Source organism: Siniperca chuatsi, linkage group LG16, assembly GCF_020085105.1.
Source record: "Siniperca chuatsi isolate FFG_IHB_CAS linkage group LG16, ASM2008510v1, whole genome shotgun sequence".
NCBI lineage: Eukaryota > Metazoa > Chordata > Actinopteri > Centrarchiformes > Sinipercidae > Siniperca > Siniperca chuatsi.
In genome coordinates, this window is record NC_058057.1 from 8,538,646 (window position 1) to 8,563,840 (window position 25,195).

Genomic DNA, 25,195 nt, shown 5'->3' on the forward strand with positions numbered 1-25,195 from the left:
ATTTCAAACACTTTGCTTTTAGGTAACTATTTCAAGTTTTTCCATTACTTTTAGCTAAATATTGAAACTGTTTATGCATTACTTGTAGCTACTTATTTAAACCATATATTGATTTCCTTAGCTAACTGTATAGACTTTTCTGCTCGCTTGCTAACTAGTTTTCACACACTCAATCGCTCAAAGTGTATTGCTGACTCCATATGGGTATATATTGTTTAATCGAATCTTAATTTCAATTTTTTCAAATTAGCTGAGTTACTCTAATCTTTCCACATATCCTGGCAACTGCAGAAGAACCCCCTGGGGTACAGTAAGCCCTGGTTGGGAATCACTTCCTTACTATGTCTGATGCAACATGGACGTGTGAGACCCAGAACCTGCCCCAGCCTGTCTTCAATTCCACTTTTCTAGCTGTATAATCCAGCGTCTGGATGACTGTCAGGGTATGCATAGCATGGGCGTTCTCCCTGCCTTTCCTCTAATTCCTAGCTAAACTGATACAATCCCTGTGTATTTCCTTGTGGGTAATTATGAGATAAAGGTGTGGTGCTGTCTGGGATTAGAGCTGAATCAGAAACTACATGGAGATTTTTGCCCTTGATTGTAAATGGATTTGAGGCAGGCTGTCACTTCTACAATATATCATGCTTCACAAAGACTTATTCAGCCCTAAACAGACCTAGCGGAGGAAGAATGTATCCCTGGCTGCTTCTGATGGAGTGGGCCCTGTTACTCCCGGGCACTCAGACATAAGAGTCTGAGCTGCTGGCGAATGGGGCTTATAATGAGGCCCTGGAGATGTCTAGCTTAGACTCTATAACTCTCTCTGCTTACCAGCTAACTGACGGTGACTGCCAATCAGCTGCATGGCAAAATAGAGTTTGTAGGCTTCAGTGGAATGTAGTAGCCAGGCCTGTTGGCGGTGGCATGTTGAGTTTACTGTAGTCTCAGAAAATGTCAAGCTCTTTGGGACAAAGAGCCTCTATCCATTTCTAATGGAGATTCCTCCTTTCCTGTGTCATACCTTTTACAGTGTCCTATAATGAATCTAGTGCGTCTGATAGGCAGAGGTGGGAGAAAGTTGTTTTAAAAATTCACAAGTAAATCTCAAGTCTCGGGTATGTATATATCTCGAGTCCCAAATCAAGACGAAGTCCTGATTTCAATTCCTAAACAAGTCATTATTTGCCTGTCAGCTGGTGTGCACTGCCAAACACACCTTTTCTTTCAGCTTGTGCAATTCTTCACACATTTCACAGTAGGAAAAGTACAAGTGTAAATTGTAAAATGAATGATGGCTGATTTCCATGTAGCTGCTTCAGTTTCAGGGTCCTGGCATTGTGCATTCTGTCTCACTGTCACACTGTTATGACTTAATGACTTAATATAGCAGCAGACAACTATTTGCTATATAAAGATATAGTGGAGTAATGGCGTCCTGAGCAGAGGATGATGATGTCACACCACCTCTGACTGGGTTGTTATCGGAGCTTCTCTGTGCTTTGTTTATACAGCCGCACCGGCCGCACGTGCATGTTAGTGCATGTGAGTCCCTCTTGTGGAACCGTTTTTTTCCCTCATCTAACGCAGTGAATTAAGGATTTATTTCAACCAGTTGGTGATTATTGGAACAGTGGGAAGACTAACAAAGAGGTTTTGGTGAGTTTTATTTAGTTTGAATGAAGTGTGTTTTACAATGATCTGAAAGGTAAAATTGCTGTTTTTCTCAATGGAGTCTGGTGCGCCGTAGCGCCCATTTCTTTTGGTCTGAGATGCTGGTGCTCTTGGTGGCAGTGAATGTCACTTTCAGCTCCTTTAAAGTCAAGTTGAAAGTCTTTTTTGATTTTGTCAAGTCTAAAGGTGGCAATAGACTCCAGCTGAAGTGCTTGTTGGATGTCAAACAGCGTCTCAATCGTCCTCCCCCAACACCTTTCTGAAATAGGACAAGCATGCGCACTTCATGGAGTGATTGAACAGGTGTCTTGAGGTGAGAAAGTAAGCAGGGTTTAAACTTCTCTCATTTTTTTCGTTCTTCACACAATGACCTCTCTCACTTTTTATATAGACAAATTAGTGCAACACTATGAATGAAAGGAAGGATGAAAGTGTGCACAGTTATCCCTGGTTAGCATTTCAGTTGAACAATGATCGCATCTTGTCCCGCCTTCGAGTAGTTTGTTTTGAGTATACACCAGCCTTAAAGTCATCAGATTCAAGACTTGAGTCTGACTCAAGTCCAGGCTGTGTGATTTGAGTCCACACCCCTGCTGATAGGTCACAGGTCCTTTAGGAAAAATATGATGTGCAGAAAGCTGGATGTGACCAATCATCAGATCAAATATTGTTTAGCAAAGTATGCAAATCTGCATACTTAGTGCATCTTAAGGCCCCAGCATCTTTTGGTATCAATTAGGAGATCTTGAAAAAATTAAGTTGTAGCAAGAACAGTCCTCGCAGGGATCAGTGCACAAGTAATTAGCCCCGTTCACCACCAAGTGCAACTGCCAAAGTTGATATAATTGAAATACTTTTTGTTGACAAAGACCTTTTAGCCTTTTAGGTTTTCCTCCTGTGCCAGTTTAATGAACAATATGGCATTCTGATTTTGTCATTTTGGTCACATGCCATGCACTCCACCTGGGCAATGCCAATGAGTTTGTAATGGCCCAGACATCCACACAAATAGATTAGACACGGCATGGGATTCTTATTGTCATGGACATAGATAATTCATGGATCAACTGCATGTCATGGTGAAGTGTTTGGTGACAGTTGAAAATATAAAACTCTTGTCCTAAATGTTACAGTTAAAATGAGTAGAACCACTTTCAGAACAACACAGGGACAATGTTTTCACTTAAACCTTGTGGTTCGCTCTAGTAGTCATTCAAGAGTTTTCTATTAGAGAGAGGAACTTGACTCTTCAAGAGGACTGTCCATGCCTACTGGCCCATGGAATAACGTAAGGAATGATGTCATAAATGCAGGGATTTTATGTTCCCAGGAACAAGAGCTGGATGGATACTTGAAGACTTTGACCTCCTACGCGCGACCGAGGCTATTCTAAATCTCCAGACAGAAACCTCAGTTTTTCTGTTTAGCCCTTCTCATGATTCCTTTCCCACTGTATTTGAGTTTAGCAACCTAATCTGGTGTTAGCGAGGTGCATCATCGGGTCCTGCCCTGCTTATTTGAGGAACGGCTCGGAGATGGGTTTATTTGAAATACTGGGAGAGGAATGATCAGGCAGGCCTGTGAACCAGCTACATGAAGAATGTCAAAATAAATCCAGCCCGAGTCTCGATGGGTTCGTTCGGCCCTTTCTGTCTATTGGTTTGGTTGTGAACCTACATGCTCACAACCCACAATTCTCTGATATTTTGTATGATAATCCTGATGGCTTTGATAAAACAAAAGGTGTAGTTTCAGAGGTATATGTCACACGACCCAGTCTCTTCGTGTTCACCCAGTCACCCACGCAATTTTGTGCAGCGATTTAGATTTTTATCAACCTTGACATGCACACACTCGTGAAACAAGTATGAACTGTGAGTTAACATTAACTGGCAGTGGAAGGGAGGACGCCCTCACAAACGCAGCCAGGCACATCATGCTCCAGCTCTGTGTGCTTAGCATTTGAAGGGTCCACACTGGATTGTTGTTAATGGGTGATTGGAAGAGATGGACACTGAAGCTGTGGAAAACATTCGGCAGAAAATGATGTCCTGTTAGTCTGTTAGGAATTTACAGCGTGAGTCAAGTCTGGAACACAGCAAGCAGATGCCACTCTTAATTTTTTCAACTTTAAAACTAGAAATCCTTCCAGTCCTTCCAGAGATTTCAGCCATTTCAAACTTACTGATGCTTTGAGTATGCATTAGAGTGATATAGAGTTAGGAATGTTGTGCTATATTTTTCATACTGAAACAAACTGTCCAGCAGTCTGCTCAAATATCTTTACGACGACTTTGCAAGCGAAATTAAAAAAGGTCTGAAATGATCCTTCTTTCCTGGAAAGTCCCCCCTGTTCATCTGTATATTTCCTTGAAAAAATGTCACCCAGCAGATGAAATGCTAACCAGATGTTAAGCTGCCATTGGCAGAGAGCCTCCTTTAACTCATAATGGCTCAATATCGCACAAGTTACAGCAGTGCAGCTCACACATGTCTCAGCTGTATTTGCTTTAAGCTCTCCCGGCGAAGGCAAAGCTATCTCTGCTGATTGTATAAGTCACTTGTTTCCGTAAGAGGATGGAAAAATATCACGATCATGCCAGATAATAAACCATGACATTCCAAAGGAGAGGCAAGGCTTTAACAGTATCTATTTGTGATTATCATACCTGTCTGTAATTTGTAGAAAATTGCTAATAATCAAAATATGTCTTGTGTTTACTTTTGTAATTGGATCACATGCTCCCAGGAGATGAGGATGTAACTCTTCAAACTGTTTTGCTGGATCAATGTGAAAAAAGTGAAAGTATCAATATTTGGTTATAAACATTAAAAAGCTCACAACATAAAGAACAAAAGTACACAAATATTTTATGAATCTAAGGAAGTGATAAATCAATTTGGTGCATAAGCCACATAAAAGTACAATTACAATCTACTTGTACTGTAAAAACACTCATGTCTGCTTTCCTATGTACTATGCTATAGTTGTCCATATTTACATTTCAGTTTCAGGTAATCAGACAAAAGAAATGCAAAAATCGCAGACAATGTGTCCTGTTTTCATCCAGAAATCGTGTATTTACATTACATACAGAGGTATTGATAAGACATTAAGAAATGCAGTGTTTTTATATTTTCGTAAATTGGATAAAGTTTCCACTGTGAACGGCACTGAGCCAGCAGGCTGTCCTTGAACACAATAACCAAGTATAAATAGGGCACCTCAGAAAGGTCTTCTCATCACAGGAAAATTAAGTACTTTAAAAAAAATCTGTTATATTTCCTTGTATATCAATGCCAGACTGTCTAAAGATTATTTGAAATTAAACTCGATATATAACTAAAGATATAAAAAAAATAGATTTTATTCAGTTATATGTATGTTTAAGGTTTTATCTTTACTATTTTCCTTAAAATAATCTTCGTTCTATTCCAGCCAGTCCCTCCAAATAAAAAGGAATATAAGTGAGATGAAGTCGGGCTCATATTTCAGTGACACTTGATATTCTCCAACAACTGGAACCCTAAAATCATCACAGCCGAAATTGTGAAAACAGCTGAACTTGGCCTGAAAATTGAAGCAGATACAGAATACTGGAGCTTTCTGTTAAATATCCAAACAGATCTGTCCACAAACACTTCAAGGCCTCTCCTCTCCCACCTGAACCTGTCTTGCTTTACTACCTCGAGCTGGTGTTTGGCTCACGTTTTCAGGCTCTGGCTCTCTTCAGGGCTTTTCTGCTGGCAGACTGCTTGGTGATAGGTATGTCCGGAGCACTTCTTCAGATGGATGGGCACCTCTTCCTGGCCTCCGCTTCCACCTTTCCTAACCTTATCCTTGTCTCTACGGACCTGAGATGTCCCGCTGCTGCCCTTTGATGAGACCGTCTGGCCTCTGAACAACTGTGCTCGCTGCTGACAAAGGCCCACCTTACTGAGGAGGATGAATATGTCCCCCCTGAAGGCCTTGGTGAAGATGGCATAGAGGAACGGGTTGGCACAGGAATTGAGCGGGTAGAAGAGCACCAATAAAATCTTGGAGTTGGAGACAGTGATGAGCGGCCGGTCCAGCACGGCCGACATGGCGTAGAAAGAGATAGGCGCCATACACAAGAAGTCAGTAAAGATGAGCACAGCCATTCGCTTGGCGATGTTGGTATCCTTGGATCCAGAACGGTAGTGAGGGTTGTGCACTGCGCAGTAGATCTTGAAGTAGCAAGCACAGATAACAAGAAAGGCCAGGATGTTGAGGACCAGTACTGACAAGATGTAGACCTGAGCCACCGTGGACTGGGTGTCCATTGGGAGACAGATGCTGACCTTCTGGTAACTGCTCACCCCAACCAGTGGGAGCAGGGCCAGGAACAGGCAGAAGATCCAGCCGCCTAGCATCACGGCTGCCGCATGGTGCAGATGCAGCTTACGATCCAGCCGCATAGCAAAGGTGATAGCGTACCACCTCTCCAGAGTGATCACCGTCAAGGTGTAGACAGACAGCTCGCTCGCAAAGACCGTAAAAAACCCTGCAAGTCCACAGCCAGGGCCCGTCTGCCAGTCTATGGCGTGGTTGAAGTACTCAGTTCGTGTGTGTAGGTCTACAGATGCGATAAGCAGCAGATAAATCCCCATGCACAGATCTGCAAAGGCCAGGTGACACATGAGGAAGCGGGAGACCGAGAGCTTGTAGTGGCTGGTGAGCAGCACCAGGAGCACCACCACATTTCCCAGAACAGCCAGCAGACTCACAAACCACACAGACACTCGCAGGAAGCCAAAACCCATTATGTCCTCACAAGGATTGAACTCATCGGGCACTGGTGCACACTCCACCTCCTCTCCCTCCTCGCACACCACATAATCGTAACGACTGTCAAAGTCTTGGCTGGTGTCCTCCTGGGGGTTCTTGAGGGTCTCTCCGAAACCCACATCCTCATCTGGCTGGCCCCCAAAGTAGGCGTGGTAGTGGAGGCTGCCATGGAAGTCACCTCTCCTCCAGTCTTTCTCGGACTCTCTGTGGCCTCCGTCATTTGGCTCCTGGTCTGGGATTGTTTCTACCACACTGTCCCCTTGGAGGGAAGGCATGCGGAGGGGCCCCACGGAGCGCTTGTGATGCTGGTCGTAGAAAGCAGTCAGGTTACAGATGATGTACTCCAAAAAGCTGAAAGACACATACGCATGAATACACATGAGATTGAGTCCATAAAATAACGCTGTAGTCCTAAATTAGACAAAAAAACACAGACCTGGCTTCAATCCTCACTAGCACTAAGTGTCAAATCACATCAAATCATTTAGATATCCAGTTGAAGAAAAGTGATTCCTGTTTTGAGAGTCATTATTTGTCTGGCTCAACCTTCTTCCTGCAATAACAGCAATGAGTGACACTAATTATGGCACCACTGTAAGAAGTTATAGGTAAACACGTCAGAGAGTTGATTCAATCCCTGCCAAAATCCACACCATACAAGTGCAGCTGCCCCACTCACAGACACACTCGCAAAACACAGACTACAAGAGCATTCTATTGGACGCTGTTTGTCTTTTATATACTATGGACACAATGCTTGTGATGCCTCCACTTGACTCTCATAAGTATGTTCGACGAATGCAAAATGAAGAATTGATGAAAGCTCACCCTCGTTTCTTTTTGAGGTTTTTAAAGCCGCAGCAGTGGCTGGGGTAGGTGAGGTTGGCAATGGTGAGGTGCTTGAAGGTGTTGATAGCCGGCAGTTTCTTGAGGGCCCAGGCATTGCGCGCCTTCAGCTCCCGGAGAGAATCCATACCTGTGGTCGGCAGGGAGGTGATCCCTGTTAGAGACACGTCTCTTTAAGACAGAAAGGGAATGAAAGAATTTAAGAAGATACATTAGATGCATTAACATATATTTTTGTTTTTGGCTCTAATAATGGTAGAGTGGTGATGAAAGGAAAGTGTGTGTGTGCATGTGTGTGGGGGGGGGTTACCTCCAAAGCATGGCCCAATAATTCTTGGCTACGTTCTAACCACATTTGTGACTTTAGCACTCCATACGTTACTCCGTTACTCCTCAGTCACATAGCCTTCCTTAAGATATTTTTTTACCTGTTGTTCAGCAGCAGGTTGCGTATTCAAAAGTCATTTTGTGATTTCACAGACGTATGCTTTCTGCCAGGAACGATAAAATGTTTGCCCGGGTCAAAACCAAAATTCATATTTCCACAGATGCGCTGCTCTTCATTGTTGGAATGTACGTTAAGTCCGCTGCACAGGCCGTGGCAGTGATCTGTGTGGAAATATTGGATTTAAACGTTGGTTTCGCCCCTGGCAAACATTCTATCTTTCCGGACAGACAGAAGACATCTGTGGGATCATGAGAATACCTTTAAATGTTTTGACTTTTCCCCTAAGGTTTATGTAGGGAACGTAATGTGAACGAACCACGGAGTGATGTATGGAGTGCTGAGGTCCCAAATGGGGCTAAGCTCTGATCCGTTAATAACATGCAATTTTCTGCACACCCCCATCCCGTAAGAATGCACTCACTGGATGCTACTAAATAACAGAGTACTATACTTTCATCTGACTAACTGAAAGAATGACAAGCTGTCACCACCCAGTACCTTTCAAAACCCCTGAACAAACGTGCTATCAGTAAATCTACAGAGGAGCTAGACATGATAAGACTGGAGAGCTGAAATGGATTAAACAACACCCTCAATCTGTTTCCTAGAGTGAGCTCCTCACTCCTTCATCATCTTTAAACTATTACATGTGGTATTTCTTGCGCTCGGCCATCATGCCAAAGCCAGCTCAGCCTCATTGGGACAAAGACATGCAGGGGATTGACAATCTCACCAACATCCTGTGTGATCCCTTTATCAGGACTTTCCGCTGTTCAGCAGGACACTCCCCCCTTCCAGGGGCCAAGTAGAGGCCACGTTCTCTTTTGCTTTCTTTAGTTTCCTAACCCATTAAACCTCTAAGTCATTGTATCTGGTGATTAATTTGATTAAATAAAAGAAACACAAGCCAAACAATTCCATATTTGCTAAGAGCTCAATTGTTCTTTTTTAGTCCCATTTGCTCTCCCCGCTTCTCTGTCCTCTGCTCTTTTTTCCTCTCATGGGGCACATTGTGTAAGGATGTGAAAAAAAAAAGCAGCACAGACTCTATGAGTGTTAGTCTGATTTTGTCATTCCCAGATGTTTAGCTCATGACCTCATGGAGGTGACCTCACTCAGGACATGTTCCTCAGTGGAACAGAGGAAGAAGACCTGCACACGAACTCCATTTACCTAACCAGACACTTAATGGCTAGATCAGAGCCGTAACAGCAACTAGATAGCCGTGGTAAAGGGTTTTGGCATTAAATGCCTATAAAAACAGTGACTCAGCTTTAAAAAAAAAACTTGAGACCGGCAAAAAAGACAACAGTATCAGAAAAGCGTCGGAAGTTTCTCCCTCACACACTTGCACACAGTGCGTTTCAGATTTCCTGGTCAAAGACACAGCTGTGGAGGAATAATTTTTACTCTTTGATGATATGCTATCCCGTTTCGCAGACATGGTTCATCCAGTCTGCACATAATGAATGAGGAAATTGTTGAAATCTAACTTGACATGGTGTGAATGACGAAATTACCAATTATTTATTGATATATACACTTTCAAAATGGTTTGCCACATGTAAATTTAAAATATATAATTGAAACTGTAATCCTTTGCTTTCATGCCGAGAGTTAGATGAGAAGATCAATGCCACTTTCATATCTGTATGTTAAATATGAAGCTACAGCCAGCAGCCAGTTTACCTTAGTACAAAGACTGGAAACGGGGGGAAACAGCTATCCTGGCTCCGTCCAAAGGTAACAAAATCCACTTACCAGCATCTCTAAAGCTCACTTATTAACACCTTATATCTTGTTTGTCTAAATCAACAAAAACTGGTATTGATGTTTCATCTTACTCTGAGCAAAAAAGCAAATAAGCAAAATGTCGAACTTTTCCTTTAAAGTGAAAGCATGTAACAGGAGCCACTGTAGCCATAAGTGTGAATTAAATAAATACTAAAACGTAAGTTGAACACAATATCTATGTTCAGTTTGCTAACATTAGCTATCCTTAGCTAGTGGTCATACCAGACCAAGTAAGGCTGTAGCAGTAAAACCCTGAGTGTATTGAATTGAGCAAGGGTTTGTTTTATTGCTCATGAGTTTCATTTGTTTCATTTGTAAGAGAATATACATGCTTTTTCTTCTTTCAAAAGTTACATAGTTTTGCTTTACAGTAGGCTACAGGTTGCAAACTACAAGCACTCTAAGCGTGTAACCAAAACCATATTCCACCAAGATCTAATTTAACAAATGTATCAATTTATTAAATGTATTTATACAACAGATCAGGCTTTGTCAATTTTTTTGTAATAGAAAGGTGAAATCTGCAAAGAACTATCACAAAACATCACATAACTTAAAACATCTGCAAAGAACTATCACAAAACATCACATAAATGGATGTAACTTAAAACACTGTGGCTCACCTCTTGGAGATGAGTTCAAGATTTAAAGGTACTTGTATGCTTGGTAAGAATTTTGTGTAATTACAAACAGAGTTGATAAGAGTGGCTACAGTTTTCAACTCTTCAGGTACTTACAGAATCATGGGGCCGCTGATGGTGCCCGCAAAAGCCCTTTCATCCATCTTGGTAAGATACTTATTCCTGTGAAGGTCGCTGGAAAGGAAAGCACAAATTGAAGTTTATTAAGAGAAAAGTTATCCTTCACATTTCAATCTGACTGACGGAGGTGAGGCATGGCATAATATTTTCCCAGGCCTCATCACTGCACATTTCTCTGTTTATTTTCTCTCATTTCAGGGGTGAAACATGACAGAAAAAGGTCTCAATCACATTGTTGATATAAATTATACAGTATAAGATGTGATGGCGCACTCCTTAAACACACTGCACCCTCACTACACATCTCCCTGAGTCCCTTAAATCTATTAAGGATAATAGACCTGTGAGGGGTGTGTTTGTCTTGGTCAGGCTGTTCTGGGATCAGTTCTCCCCTCAGAGCAGATCAGGCGCCAACACAAACACCCATGTGCGAAGACTCACTAGTCACCGACCAATGGCTTAATTAGGCTCTTATAAGGACCTGGGATGTGTGTAGGTGTTGTAAAAGAGAAGAAGGGTCTTAAATTAATATCATTAATACCTCATATCCTGAATATGCAGGATTCCGGTCCAGGGGGTGACAAGACGAAAGAAAACATGTTGCGACAAAAGAGGAAAAGGAAGCAATGCTTACCCATTCTCTCGTAATTTATCCAACTGAGGCTATTGAATATACAAGTGTGAAATTGATTTCTTCAAGTCTGACACAGATCTAGGGTCCAGTGTCACTGAGTGTATGGGAGAGGGGAACTCTTAATGCAGACTTCCTGATACCCTCTTTTGGACACATTTTCCCATGAGAACTCCAGCTTACTAATCAAGAGCTGGGCTTAGGCCCTTTTTGAGTACATATGAGAAGGCCTGTAGAGACCCAACTGTGATCCCGCTGCTTTTGTAGTCCAATTTTGAGTAAGGAAATACACATGCCAGATGTCAGAAATGATTTAATCCAGGCAAAATACTGAGCAACCTAATTATTTGAGAAATGTAAGACCTCTAAATCGACTGATTTTGGTGTCCCATGTGACAGATCTTCCAGATAAAAAAAAAACAAATGTGACTTAAGAATTTAATTTTTTAAAAACAGTGAAAGCTTATCAAGTGAAAAATAATTAGGCCTTGAACCTAACACACAAGTAACAATGCTATAATGCTGCTCTGATTATTAGGTGTGATAGTGTGTTAATTAGTTGATGTGTCTGAACAAATTTTTTAACGGCTGCTGGCTGTAGCTTCGCATTTGCCATTCACACATTAGAGTGGTTTCTATCTTCTCATCTAACTCTCGGCAAAAAAGGGAATGATTTCCCTAAATTCCTAAATTCCCAAAACAGGTATCAAATTAATTAAACAAGGTGTTTAAGGAGTTCACATAACATAAAATACCTACACTTGATCTAGCTTGGTCCCATTGAAGGCATGATGTTGGATTTCTCTGAAGCCATTCCCATACAACATCCTGGAACAAAAGAAGAAGTTTATACAGTAACATCAAGAAAATAGCACTGACTAGAATTTGTCTCTTTAGGTTTAATAACCAATCTACTGAATGAAAAGATTTCCCATGTGTAAAAACTTCATCCGTTTCTGTGCAGCAGTGACAGAGATAAGTAGGAGCTACTTATTTCACATTCTATGGTGAGGTTTTATCTGTCTGTGCAATTTTGCGGTTTTTGCCCAAGATTTTCTCTAACAGCAGTCTGTTTTGTGGATTAAAATTGCAATCCCTCTTCGCTCGCTCCCAAACCTAACCGCATACTCATGATTGCCTGTTGCGTATGAGTATGTGTACTTGTTTTTGCTATCTTTGTGAGATTCAAGTGAGTTCAGAGAGAGGACATGTTTTTAAAGTGAGGTCATTTTGGCCAATTCCCATTTCTTCAAGTGGCTATTTTAGGGTCTGGATGGGATTTAGGGATAAAGGACAATACTGGTTTTATAGCACTAATGTTGTATTTAATACAGATTCTATCTAGTTCACATTTCCCTCATGCATTTTGTATGAAAGTTTATGATACAATAAATGCATGTGAGTCGTTTCTTTTTTTTTACATTTCATGTGCGTATCTGCATGTGTGCTTGCATGTGGTTACTTTTGCAGATATCTTACACTGTCAGCACATCGCTGGTGATGCCACGGAATGAGTTGGCCGGGATCTCAGTGATGTAAGGATGATCAACAATTTCCCTGCAAAGGAAGACACCGAATTGAGAGGAACATGAAGTGGTGTTGTAAATAAATACCTTTCACTGGAAAGTGGCATAGGGAAGAATGTTGCTGATGAATATATCATGGCTCAGTGGGAAAATTAAATGAGAGGGTGATGACACGAAGATGTGTGTATAGATGTGGCTCATTTCATGCAGTGGTTTATACATGAAAAGGCAGATGCTTATTGACTCAAGAACAAAGATGCACACACACACACAGAAAATACAAATTCTGTTTATGTAACATTTTGTATATCAATAATCAAATGTATGAAGGGAAATGGTCTTGTTAGTGGTAGCATTTCTCAAAATTGAGACCACATTTCCCATAATCCCTACAATGTTGTGTTCCAAACAAAAATATTGCTACCCCTCCTTCTTACATGACATACAAAGGAGAATACACTTTTTAGAGGTGATTTTCTTCATTGCCTTTTCATTATTTATTCCTTGCAACATTGCAGAAATTATGAAAACCTAAAAGCTCTCTCTGCAGTGGAAGAACCCATCCATCTTTCTGTTCCTTAAACAGTATACTGTATAATGTAATGCATGAAAAAGCTGATAATGGCTAATCATCTTGCTGACAGTCTTGTTGGTTTATGATAGTAAGAGTAATAGCTCTGAATTAATGTGGCGATGAATTGCTGACGTTAAAATGTTACAAGTAGCAGTTTTAGCAAGCATAAATATTAATGAGTGTGCTTTGTTTAAAAGTTGTAAAGTTATAGCAACTTACAGTATGAAGTTCATGTCATTGGAGTGAATGTTGCTCAAGTCAGGGAAGAAAGTAAGGCCGGTATTGAAAATTCCCCTGAATAGCAAGAGGATAGAAACCGTCAGGACATACAGTAGACACAAAAGAGGCTCCTTTAAAGATGTTATGAAAAATGGTATATGATTTTCTTATTATTAATCATCTGTGGGTTTATATCAGACAACAATGTAATTGCTATTACAAAAAAAAATCCTAAAGATCTGAGTTTAGTAGACGACATCATTCAATAATAACTAGCCCAATTTATTTGTGACACCAAATAGGCCATTTGTCTGGTTATAAGCCCGGGATTCTTAAAGGACATTTAAGTAATCATGAGATCAGGCCAGAGACCACAGTTTTGACCTGCTGTAGGGAAACAACAACCTATACTTTTCTAGCCAAGAGTCAGTAAGACTGACATCTTTCATTCTAAGGCCAAATACGTTGAATTTCTTCTAAAATGTTCTGTGTGTGCAGTCACTTTTCTGCAGTCGACCTGTACCATTGCATTAAACTCAAATGAAGCATGGCTCAGTCTTACCCATACTGATACACACAATGCTATGAATAGATCACGATGTCTAAATTATTGCCAGACTTAAGAATTTTAAATATGCACCCCTCGTCTTTTTGGATTACCATAATGTTGTCAATATGTGGTATTCAATGACAAAAATGGTATGAGTTTTAAAAAAGGAACATGCAATGAAAAATACTCACAAGTATTTGAGGTTTGTGAGATTTTTAAAGGCTTCTGGGTCAACGTAGGTCAGGCTTTTTGCATTACGGATCTCACTGAAAGAACAGACAAGACAAAAATGTACTGAAAATGCACTTCCACATAAAAACTCACATAGGTCAGAGCATAAGTAAAGCACACAAGTGTGTGTGGTGGCCACTATGAAGTTATTTGGACAAACATTAAGAAACACTATCTTAAAACTTGCTGACAGAACCGGACAAAGTGCATGCCAGTGTGCAAGAGAAGGGAAACTCGGTGCAGATGGCCAGGGCCAGAAGTAGAGTCCAATTAGTGTTTCATTAGTGTGTTTACTCTGGTCTGCCCTGGGCTGGACTGAACATCTCTCTCTGTCTGAAGCCGTGCGGTGCTCTGGAACGTGTGTCCTGGCCCTTCTTCACACACCTGGCAAACCACACTCAGCCCAGCAGACAGACGTGGTCAGGTCAATGGAAGTCTCTGAGTGGGAGAGGTTCATCTTCCCAGTATAAAGAGTAGAGCTATACTGAAACATCACCGGTAATTTTATAAGATAATTTAACCATTACATAGTCAAGCAGACTATAAAACTCCTGAGTGCCAGCACCTGAGAATTCTCAGCCAAGGAGGTGAGGTGAGGAGTTTGAATCTTTGTCACAACTCTTTGAACTCCAGAAGGTCAGTCAGTGCGGTTGGGAATTTTCTGTCGATGATGTTTGCATTTCAGTGGGTGGTCTTTTCTTTCTTCAGCCATGGTGACTTTGGCTGGTCATGTTAACTAAGCAATCTGAAAAGGTTTACGCTCTTGAATCCAGCCTTTCTAAAAAGTAGAATCAGGTTCATGTCGCCAAGGTAAACAGTACCATTATCACACAGGAAAATGGCCTTCCCTGCACAAAAACATAGAGGAGGCTGTTCAAATGCAACAAAAAAAGAGAATCAATTCAAAGAAAGAAAAGTGATGTTTCGATTATAAGACCAATACATTGTGCTGATGATGCTCTTATGACCGAAAAATGTACTTTTATTTTATGTTTTTCACACATTGTCACAGTTGAGATGTGAATTAAATGTATCCTTGTTGCATATGAAGAGTTTCTTCCAGTGTTTTGTCAGTGTGCCGGCCTTTTTCCTACGTCATCATTTCTACATATCTATGTGGTCATGTTAAAGCAGCATTTATCGATTTTTTGGCCACTTGGGGGCAGCGGAACAACTTGTAAACACAATAGTGATATATTATCACCTTATAAAGTTGTTAAGGTGAACAAGGTTAGCAAACTGTTGCCCACTTAGTCATCCAGCAGACATTGGGTAACATTTGCATTCATTTAGCTCCTGAGGAAAATCTGGCTCTTTAGCTGCTAAATGCTTCACTGTGTTCACTAGCTAGTGACTAACTTTCTTTGTCTGCTGTTTGGTGTTGAGCAGGTAATGTACAATGTGTTTATCAGAGCTTTTTAGCTGACGTCTGTGGCTGTAAATGAGGTTTATGAGAACTGTGAGATTGCACAAAACAATTAAGTTGCTGGGCCATAAAACCAAAACAATCAGCTTAAAGATGCTATAAAGTTCTATAGAGGTGTAGGAAACTGCAGAGTTGGCCAATAATTTGTCACTACAAGTGACTCCTTTCAGATTTACACATAATAGTTTAACCTATAGTTAATATAAAAATATTGATTATTGCAGCTTTAACTACCCAATTTATTTCCAGTACATGATCCAAACAAACTGCTGTTGTTGCTGCTGTAAAGATAAATTACATACTTTCCTTTGTGCCAGAGGTTTTTTTCCCATAAATGACTGAGAATGTAGAAGTTTTCATAAACTGTGTGTACGTATAGTTTGATCATTGCCAAAACTAAGATTAATCTATATTAAAAAACTGTACATTTTGCTTGCCAGTAAAAACCAAGAATTCTTGAAAGTTTTTTTCACTTGAAGGTGTGGCATGATACAAAATTCACCCAGCTCCCTCTGAATTCCCAGCTCCGACTGCAGTCCTGGATCCACAGCTGCTGTCGGCCTCAAGCAGCCAACAGGAAGCAGAGCATTAATTTGTGTCTGACCCTGAAGGAAACCTGAGAGAGATGCTATTATCTGATGTATGGCACTACACCACAATCAGTGGCAAATAGGCCCCAGAGATCCAAAATACACCACCAGAACACACATACAACCCTCAGCTAGTGGGTTGAATTATTGTTTCTGTCTGTATTTTGATGTCTGGAACTTGGCAGCTAATAAGGACTAAAACGAAGGATAATTAAGATAAAAATGATATGCACACCTGTATCAAGTCACGTCGAATTAATTTCTGTAGCTGTTAATTATAGTTACTGTCTCAAACGGCTACACATGCCCACAGTTTATACTGTAACTGAAGAGTGGAAACAAATTGCGTACGCACAAACTGCTGTGTTACAAGATGCTGTAACTTGGAACAAATCACTCACATAGGCAGGAAGTCTTGCAGTAATATATGAAGTGCTAGGAGGTGTTCTTCTGGAAAGTGTGTGGTCCACCCGGAGACTCAGCCATAAATCTCTATTCCATAATTGAGAATAGAGTGCACCTTGCTAGACTTTTCCCCCTGAGCTGCTTCAACAAGAGCTGGAGCATGAAGAAGACAAGGAGAGAAGCCAAATACTGGCTGTTGTTCGGCCTCTCTGCTCTAACATGCTTATTTTGACTGTCTGTTTAGACCAGGCTCGGGAATAACGGTCCAGATCGTAAAGTATTTCATCAAACTGAATTGTTTCTCATCTAATTTGCATGTAGTAATCCCACAACAGGGTAACTGCCAGTGAGGCAAAACTGCTCTGTACCACCCTGATGAGGAGCAGTAAGTGGTGTGCAGGAGAGAAATAAGCGTCTAATGTGTTTCTTTCTCACTTCCTTTTGCCCCCAGCAAGGTTCAAAACTAAGCATTTTTCTCTCAAGAGAGAGAGCGAATGGAACAGCTTAATCAATAAAGATCAATACAGAAGCGTGCCCTTTCCTTTAGTTACTCACATGTGGGTGATTTTCCTCAGGCTGTAGAACGAGTGCCTCTCCAGCCTCTGCAGCGTCACGTCCACCGATATATATCTAAAAGAAATACTTAAAGCTTATACCAAATCTATAATTTAATCTTATATAATTACATTTTGTAACGATCTGTCTAACTTATAAGAATGAAGGTACTGTACTAGCCTGCCAGCGAAATATAAGACCTGTTTTCATAAATGAGTTTGAGTGTGTGGCTCTAAAAATGTTCCTAAAGCCTGCAACTCTTTCCTGAATTTATCAACCCACCTTGTCTAAAGCCTCCAAAGTCACTGGTAATTTTACAGGTATGCACCTCATATATACATTACCCAGTCATCAGTCACTCTGCTCTCAATTGTTATTACTTGGTAACAAGTATGCTCTTCAAATAAACCATGAACCTAGCACTCGATCAAACTTAAAAATGACTTCTATAAAAAACGTATAACATATATTCCGTGTGCTTATAGTTATTACTAGGTACTTCATAAAACACACCTCAATGTTCACAAACTAATCTGACTGACATTCTGTTGGTTTTCTGTCATGAAGTATATCATTTTATCGGGATAACGAACAAAGAGTCAGTTGAAACACTGGCTGTGAGAACTTGTGGCTGTTTGAGGTTTACAGAAAACATCTCATCCACCTCTGTCTCCCTTCATGCATGACTTGGACGCAGACTTTGCACTCAGCGGCTAAGGATCAAGGCTCAAATGTATATTTTACCTCCACGCAGAGACTCCACCTCTACTGGGAGTCTAAAATCACCACACACCCAAAAAGCTCTGCTGGAATACCTAGCTAATGTCCAAGCCCCGCTGTGGTTGAAGGACCAACATTCCTATTGAAGGAACGCATTAGCGCTTCCAGCTGTGATTAGGAGCCAGCGATGATACTAAACAGAGAGCGTATCATCTGCTTTTTTTTTTGGGGGGGGGGGGGCAGTTTGGAACTGGGATAAGTTCCTACTTTTTAAGCAAAGCAGTTGAAAGACAACAGGTGGATGAGAGCAACCGTGAAGGGTTTGTGTTTGTGTAGCAGTTAATGAAAAGTGTGCGAGCCTTGAATGGAATAATCCCAATGAATAAGTTGCCACTCACATCCTTGAGATGTTGACCATGTTGGCAAAGGCATCTGCTGGCAAGGATGACAGACGAGTCTCAAAAAGCCATCTGCTTAAAAAATAAAGACAGGCATTTTAGTTGTCACAAACACATTTTACTCTCAATAACTTCTAGCAAGGCGTTCTTTTGACATTTTTAAAGGAATTGCTAGATGTTCTGGGAAATACGCTTGTTCGCTTTCTATCACTCTCACATCTGTACAGTAAATATGTAACTGGAGCCAGCAGTCGGTTAGCTTAGCTTAGCATAAAGACTGGAAACTGCTAGTCTGTCCAAAGATAACAAAATTTGCCTTCCAGCACCTCAATAATTAGCACATTAAACGTTTGTTTTATCTGAAAAAAAGCAGTGTGATAGTGTGATAACGACATATTATGGTTTTACGGAGGGTAATGTGCCAGACTATTTCCTTGTCTGGAGCACTTGCTGGAGTCTCCGCTGGTTGCCTGGCAATTGCCCTTGGCGAAGAAATAGTCACGTAAGCCCTCGTAAAATGACGAATTGTTGTTTGATACATTTCAGAATCAGATGAAAGGTTTCTTTGAAGCAAATGGTGAGAACCCCCCAATTCTAGGAACAAGGGAAAAAACAAAGACTTGGACCTAAGCTGGCAGCCAAATCAAACAAAGTCTGGGTCTGTTTAGGACAATGTTTCAGGTTAGGACCTACATGTGGGATTCACAGACAATAACGGACCCCCACATTGCTCAGGATAAATTAGTACCCAATGTTACAGTCACTATGTAAAACCAATGGTTAAGTTATGACAAAGAAAATATTTAGAATCTGATCTATATTCCTACATTTAACCCACAAGTTATACCTTTTAGCTTGCTGCAAGTATTTGAGAAAGAGAAGAGAAATTTTTCAAAATTGAAAAATTCAAAGAATTAAAAAACAAAAAGAGTAATAGTTTGACATGCAATGACATTTTGGGAAATATGCTCTTTCACTTTCTTAGAGTTAGATGAGAAGATCAAAACTACTCTCACGTTTATACGATAAACGTGACGCTATAGCAAGGAGATGGTTAGCTTAGCTTAGCATAAAGGCTAAAAGCAGGGGAAACAGCTAGTCTGGCTTTGTCTGAAGGTAAAAAAACACCACCTACCAGCACCTCTAAAGCTCACTAATTAGCACATTGTATCTTGTTTGTTTAATCCATACAAACACCGAAGTGTAACAATGACATGTTGGGGTTCAAAGGGTAATATGCCTATATGTCTGTTTCTAGCCGTATATTCCTTAAGTCTGCGCTGGCTGCCCGGCAATAAGGAATTGAATTTACCAAACAAGATATAATCTGTTAATGAGTGAGCTTTAGAGGTGCTGGTGGGTGGATTTTGTTACCTATGGACAGAGCCAGGCTAGCTGTTTGCCCCTGTTTCCAGTCTGTGTGCTTAGGAAGCTAAAAGGCTACTGGCTGTAGATTCCTATTTAATATGCAGAAATGAGAGTGATATTGATCTTCTCATCTAACTCTGGGCAAAAGCATTCAAACAAGCAAATCTGCCAAAATGTCTAATTTTTTCTTTAAGAGTACATTATGGGCACTTATACCTCTACTTCACTAGTGAAAATGTGTTATTTCTTTCCTGTGATCTTGCTGCAGATTTTGTTGTGGTGGATTTGGGAATCACAACATTATAATAGAGGAAAGAGATTAAGATGGTAGCCACATGTATTGATGTCGTGCAGTATTCCACGGCCACCCTGCAGTAGGATGCATGTTCAGAGTTTGTTCCACTGCATCCTGTCTCAATTGGCAACACTGTATGTATCCATTTGGAAACAGGTATAAAAAGTGACTCAGTCAAAGCCACCATCTTCATGCACCTTTGGTTCATCACGGGAACAATAGACTAATTCAGAGGCTGAGATCTGGCCCATGAGTGGGGTTAGTCAGTCAGTAGACACGGGAGCACAGCACCCTGCACACGCTTTGACAAACTCAAACAAACAGAGGGACACAGAGCAGACGCTGACACCAAACACCCCTGTCAGAACCACGGTGTTTCGCCGCCTCACTCAAACCCAAATAACCAGCATACATTTTCCCTCAGGAATGTGGAGAGAAGACCAATGAGCCCATCTCTGAGTCTTAAGGAGAAAATTACTCCCCCAATTTGTCATTTTGGATAGAAACCCAAGAAAACAAACAGGTTGTGAATTGACTTTGAAGTGGGGAGAAGCCACATAATTCATAATATTGCAGTACTGAATTGACAACATAGCTTACTATGGGCTCTGTCACACTTTGCTGTAATGGTCTGTGGTGACTGGTAGAGAGGGTCAGTTACATATTCTGCTGCACATTTCAACCTGCACTTTCTCCATTGTGATTCAGTGTAAACTCCCATCATGTATAAATGCTGTCTCTATAAAAACCCTTAATGTCTTCTCAGTCAGAATGCTTCAATATGCACTACTTTTTAACTTAATTTTTCTGTTCTGATCTCATTTGCTATGAGTGTAGGAAGAAAACAGAAAGTGGTTAGGACAGGTGGTGGTGCACATTGATCTATTTATCTTTTAAATTATTTTTATTCTACGTTTTATAAAAGATTTAATTCCTATTTGTTTTCTCATAAATATGTGAGGTAATTATTGCAGAATGTGAAGTAACAGTAACAATTTCCATTACACGATCCATCGGTACAAATTAATAGCTGGGAAACAGTCAGTATTTCCAGTAATCTCAGCTACGGCTCATGATGATGTTCAACGTCCCACTTCTTATTTTACAATTAATCCCAGTGCTCATCTGTTACCATTCAGGAAACAGCATTAGGATTTCACTCATCAGTCAGTTTTATTAGATGAGAGATCGAGGGACAACGAATATCACGAGTTATCACATGTTAAACTCAAATCCAAAAATTCTGAGGTTTTTGAAAGACTGGAACTGCTGTGTTTTTCCCCCTTTCCCTTGAAGTCTTTTTTCCCTCTTAATTATTCTCAAATGGAACTCTCTGGGTGTTTGAGAAATGTGCTGTAAAAAGTAAATATTGTATTTGAATGCATCGTCCAGACGCAGTCAGGAGTCACGCTACACAGGTCTTTTAAGCGTGTCTGTGCTTTCCTTTCCACCTCTCTGACTCCCAGTGACACATGGAGTAACCTCCACAAGTACACACACACACACATTAAGGACTCCAAACTCTAAGTATCCACATATGCACACTCACACACAGACGTCTGCTTTGCATTCACATTTTGTTTTTTGTGAATAGAATTTTTACACATTTTCGTCCACAAAAGAATTTTTAACCAAACTCTTGTGTTAATAACAGAATTAATGCAGAAAGTCTCAGAGTTTTTGCCCATGGGGGCATTTTCAAAATGATTGTATTGATAAAGAAGGGTTTTGAAAGCAATTTGAAAGCACAAACCTCTGCCAATGTTGAAAAAAAAAAAAAAGCTTCAAAGGGAATTGTTTTGGGATAGGCTATATGCTTATTTGCTTTCTGGAAAGTAAGATGAGAAGCTTGATACCACTCTTACATCTGTATGCTAAATATAGCTAATGCTAGAGTCAGCAGACAGCTTGATTAAGCTCAGCTTAGCACAAAGACTGCAAACAAGGGGAAACAGCTAGCCTGGCTCTGTCCAAAGGTAACAAATTTTGGCTACCAGCATCTCTAAAGCTCACTAATTAACACGTAATATTTCATTAGTTAAATCCTTACAAAAACCAAAGTGTAAAAACAACAATTTGCCGTTTTATAGGGGGTTATGTACTGGACTGTGTCCCTGTGCTTCCAGTCTTTGTGCGAAGCTAAGCTAACTGGCTGCAAGCTGTATCCACAGAGTGGATAGCGGTATCGATCGTCTCATGTAACTCAGAAAGCAGATAATATTACCCAAAATGTTGAACTTTTCACATGCTATTTGACCTGCTACCTTTTTAAGCTCACTAAGCAGCTAAACTCCAAACATTTCATAGATTTTTCATCGGTCCAATTCATGGAAATCTGTACTGAGGCCGGGCCTGGCTGGACTCAGTAGGACTGAGCCACACTGGCCTGACCAGGGCAGCGGGGTCATTCATTCCTCAGTGTGTGTACAACGAAATCCAACTTCCTCACGCCTCATCTGCTAGAACATCCCGCTCAATACAAAGTCTATTTCTGGCTTATTTGCCAGATATTTTTATCATGAGGGGCGACAGTCCAGTGTTTGGTGGCATGCTTTCATGTCTCTCTATCCTCCTGGAGGGCTCTGGGTAAACTTTGGGCAGGAATGTGAGGAAATCGTAGGGGACATCGGGGCACGTGGACATGTGAATTGGGGCAGTGATCGAGAGATAATTTTATGTGATGGGTGCTGTTGGAGGCGATGCAAAGTGGTGTTTGGGATGGAGGGATGCTCCAATAAACTGTAAGAAAGGAATGATGATTATCATAACATAACTTTGAGCAGGTAGGCTATAGTGTCTACGATGTTCACCATCTTAGTTTAGTGTGTTAGCATGCTAACATTTGCTAACTAGCATTAAACACAAAGTGCAGCTGAGGCTGATGGGAATAAACCAAAGTTTTGGACAAATTAAAATTCTGAACTGACGACGTAAAGACATTTCATTCAAAATGTCAACCTCATAGTGGCACTAGAGGAAAAGTCAGGGGAACAAAATCAGTAGGCTTTCTGCTCTGGGGCCATGAATGTCTGTACAACATTTCATGGCAATTTATCCAATAGGTGTTGAGATATTTCACCAAAAGATCAGTTTATACAATGTAACAGAACTGTCTGATTTATTATTCAAGAATGCTGATTTCAATGGAAATACCCTTTCTAACTCTTCCAGTTCTATGTTTCCACACATGCCACGGAGTCCCTCTGAAGGGCATGTGTTTCCATCACTCAAGGCCATGGCAAACTGGTTGCTCTCTATTGCATAATTTTCGCTCTGTACTTAAGCAATTTAGGAAGTGTAAAAGCCCCGCTACATTTTTCAGAGGTGACCCTGACATATGACATCATGTCGGCTCCCATGATTCTTGACTGATTCTTGATTCTTTGGGGTCTCAGATAACAAGAGGACAGATTGCGCACAGATCAGCTGTTCGATCAATTTCTTACAATTCTATTGGTTTCATTTCCCACTGCTAACTGAGTCCCAAACAAAACAGCCTCTTCTACACGCTAATGGTATTGATGTGGTTTTTTGGTTTTTTTTATCTTAGATTTATCAAAGTAGCCTACATGTACTGTTATATTAGTCTTTGTGGAAAGACTGACTGTCCTTGGAAAGGAAAGTGGGCCACTGTGATTCCGCTTCATTACATACAGTGTATACATTAGTCTGATAGCTGGCAAATAAGATGAGCCTATTATTCGAATAGTATGTGTCAGTGTTAGCTTTGCTGTTAGCACACTACTATAACCCAAGAGAAACAATAGGGTAGGAGCAGGTATGGTTGTTGTTTTCCTACAATTTCCTTAAACGCAGGGCTAGTGAGATGTAGTGAGCACTAAGTTTTAATCAAGCACTGAAGAGCATCCACCTTTGTTTTCCAAAAAAACAGTGCATGTCTGAACTCCTCTGAACTGGACTTATGTGTTCTGGGTTTCTTCTTCTCTGTCACTGGCTCTCCCTCCATCTGTCCTCATATCTTCAATCCAGTAAATCTACAATTGCAAGACTTAGGAACAATTAATAAGGTGTTGATATTAGGTGTAAATGTGTTAATGATAATTAAAAAGGCGAATGAAAATCCCCAACCAACTGGAAAAAATAAAGAGAAAATCAGCTATATATCTGAGAAATTTCTGTTGTCTTTTTCACCTGTTCAGTTAGGCTACATGTAAGTTCTTTATTGCATAGTATTTTTTTATAATGGTGGATTAGTGGTTCAGTTGATCTTTTTAGTAAGTGATCATTACAGTCATTGAAACATATTTTTCCAATTATTAGTTATTTATAATTTTATTGTTCTTTTAATATATTTCAAGATTGGCTACATTATACCAAATCAATTATAAAAGTCACACTGACAACTGGAACATAGCTTGTTAGTAATACTATAATAGACGAAAAGAATACCTTAAAATGGAATAACTACTTAACATCACAGACAGCCTCAAAGTACCTCTGGGAACACTTTGAAGGAATATTCATGATATTATAATGATTTTTCCTCGGGGTTGAGCGCACTTTACATTCAAAATGCATGAAAAAAAACAGCAGAATCGCTTTCACAGATGCGTTTTGTACGCCTACTTACAGTGTCTCCGTGCTTGCTGGAAACCTGGGGAGAATATCAATGTCAAAGCAGGAGATTGTGTGAGTCTTCCACTCAGAGCACTCGCAGACAGCAGGGCAGGAGTCAGCCTCCGACACGGTGCTGATAGGGAGGGTGACGAGCGTAAACAACGCACATGTTATCACCTGCATGCTGGACTGCTGCTCGGTTCAAAATATCCCCAGACTGACTTCTGTTTTTTTCCACCTGAAAGTCCTCTTGATGTTCACAACAACACATATGTATATATCAATTTAAGTAAGGCAGTCTAGTCTATGATATTTGTTTCTGGTGTATAATCCTCAGTGGAGCTGCACTGCAGTGTTATGCTCAGTTGTCTTTACAGGGCCCCAGGAGTTTCTGTGAGGTTGTGAAGGTGGGGATGCTGTAGGACGGACAGCTGCAGCTCTGCGGTGGGTTTGGAGGTGGGCTTCGACTTGAGGGGAGGGTGGACTTCTGAGGCACTCTTGCGTTTGCCTCGAGAATAGTTTCTCTTTTTTTCTTCTTGAGCCGTGTATTTTATTGTATTCTGTTCTATACAGTAAATAGGCTACTTGTGGTAAACGGTCGATTCCAATATATTCTCAATATAATCATTGATTTCTTGTCTTTTTTGTTTATAGCCATATTGTGTGTTGCTCTAGTGAATAAAATATACACTAGTCGGTTAATAAACTGTCCATTTCAATATATATTTTTATTGTATCTAGTCTATCATATGACCAAATCTTATGTTTTAATGTTTTTCCCATTTTTTCATGTCTT

The 25,195-nt window shown here is 40.5% G+C and overlaps 1 protein-coding gene across 1 annotated transcript; it reads right to left on the bottom strand.

Annotated features, from left to right (window-relative positions):
* Positions 1–4,528: 4,528 nt before the first annotated feature.
* Positions 4,529–25,072, bottom strand: tshr (thyroid stimulating hormone receptor). The gene is made up of 10 exons (XM_044168528.1): positions 24,413–25,072; positions 18,159–18,230; positions 17,041–17,115; positions 14,025–14,099; positions 13,284–13,358; positions 12,444–12,521; positions 11,724–11,792; positions 10,310–10,387; positions 7,313–7,501; positions 4,529–6,835 (listed from the first exon to the last, which is right to left on the bottom strand). Exons 1-10 carry the CDS (start codon positions 24,580–24,582, stop codon positions 5,380–5,382), a joined length of 2,337 nt encoding a protein of 778 aa, XP_044024463.1. The 5' UTR covers positions 24,583–25,072; the 3' UTR covers positions 4,529–5,379.
* Between the last annotated feature and the right edge of the window lie 123 nt (positions 25,073–25,195).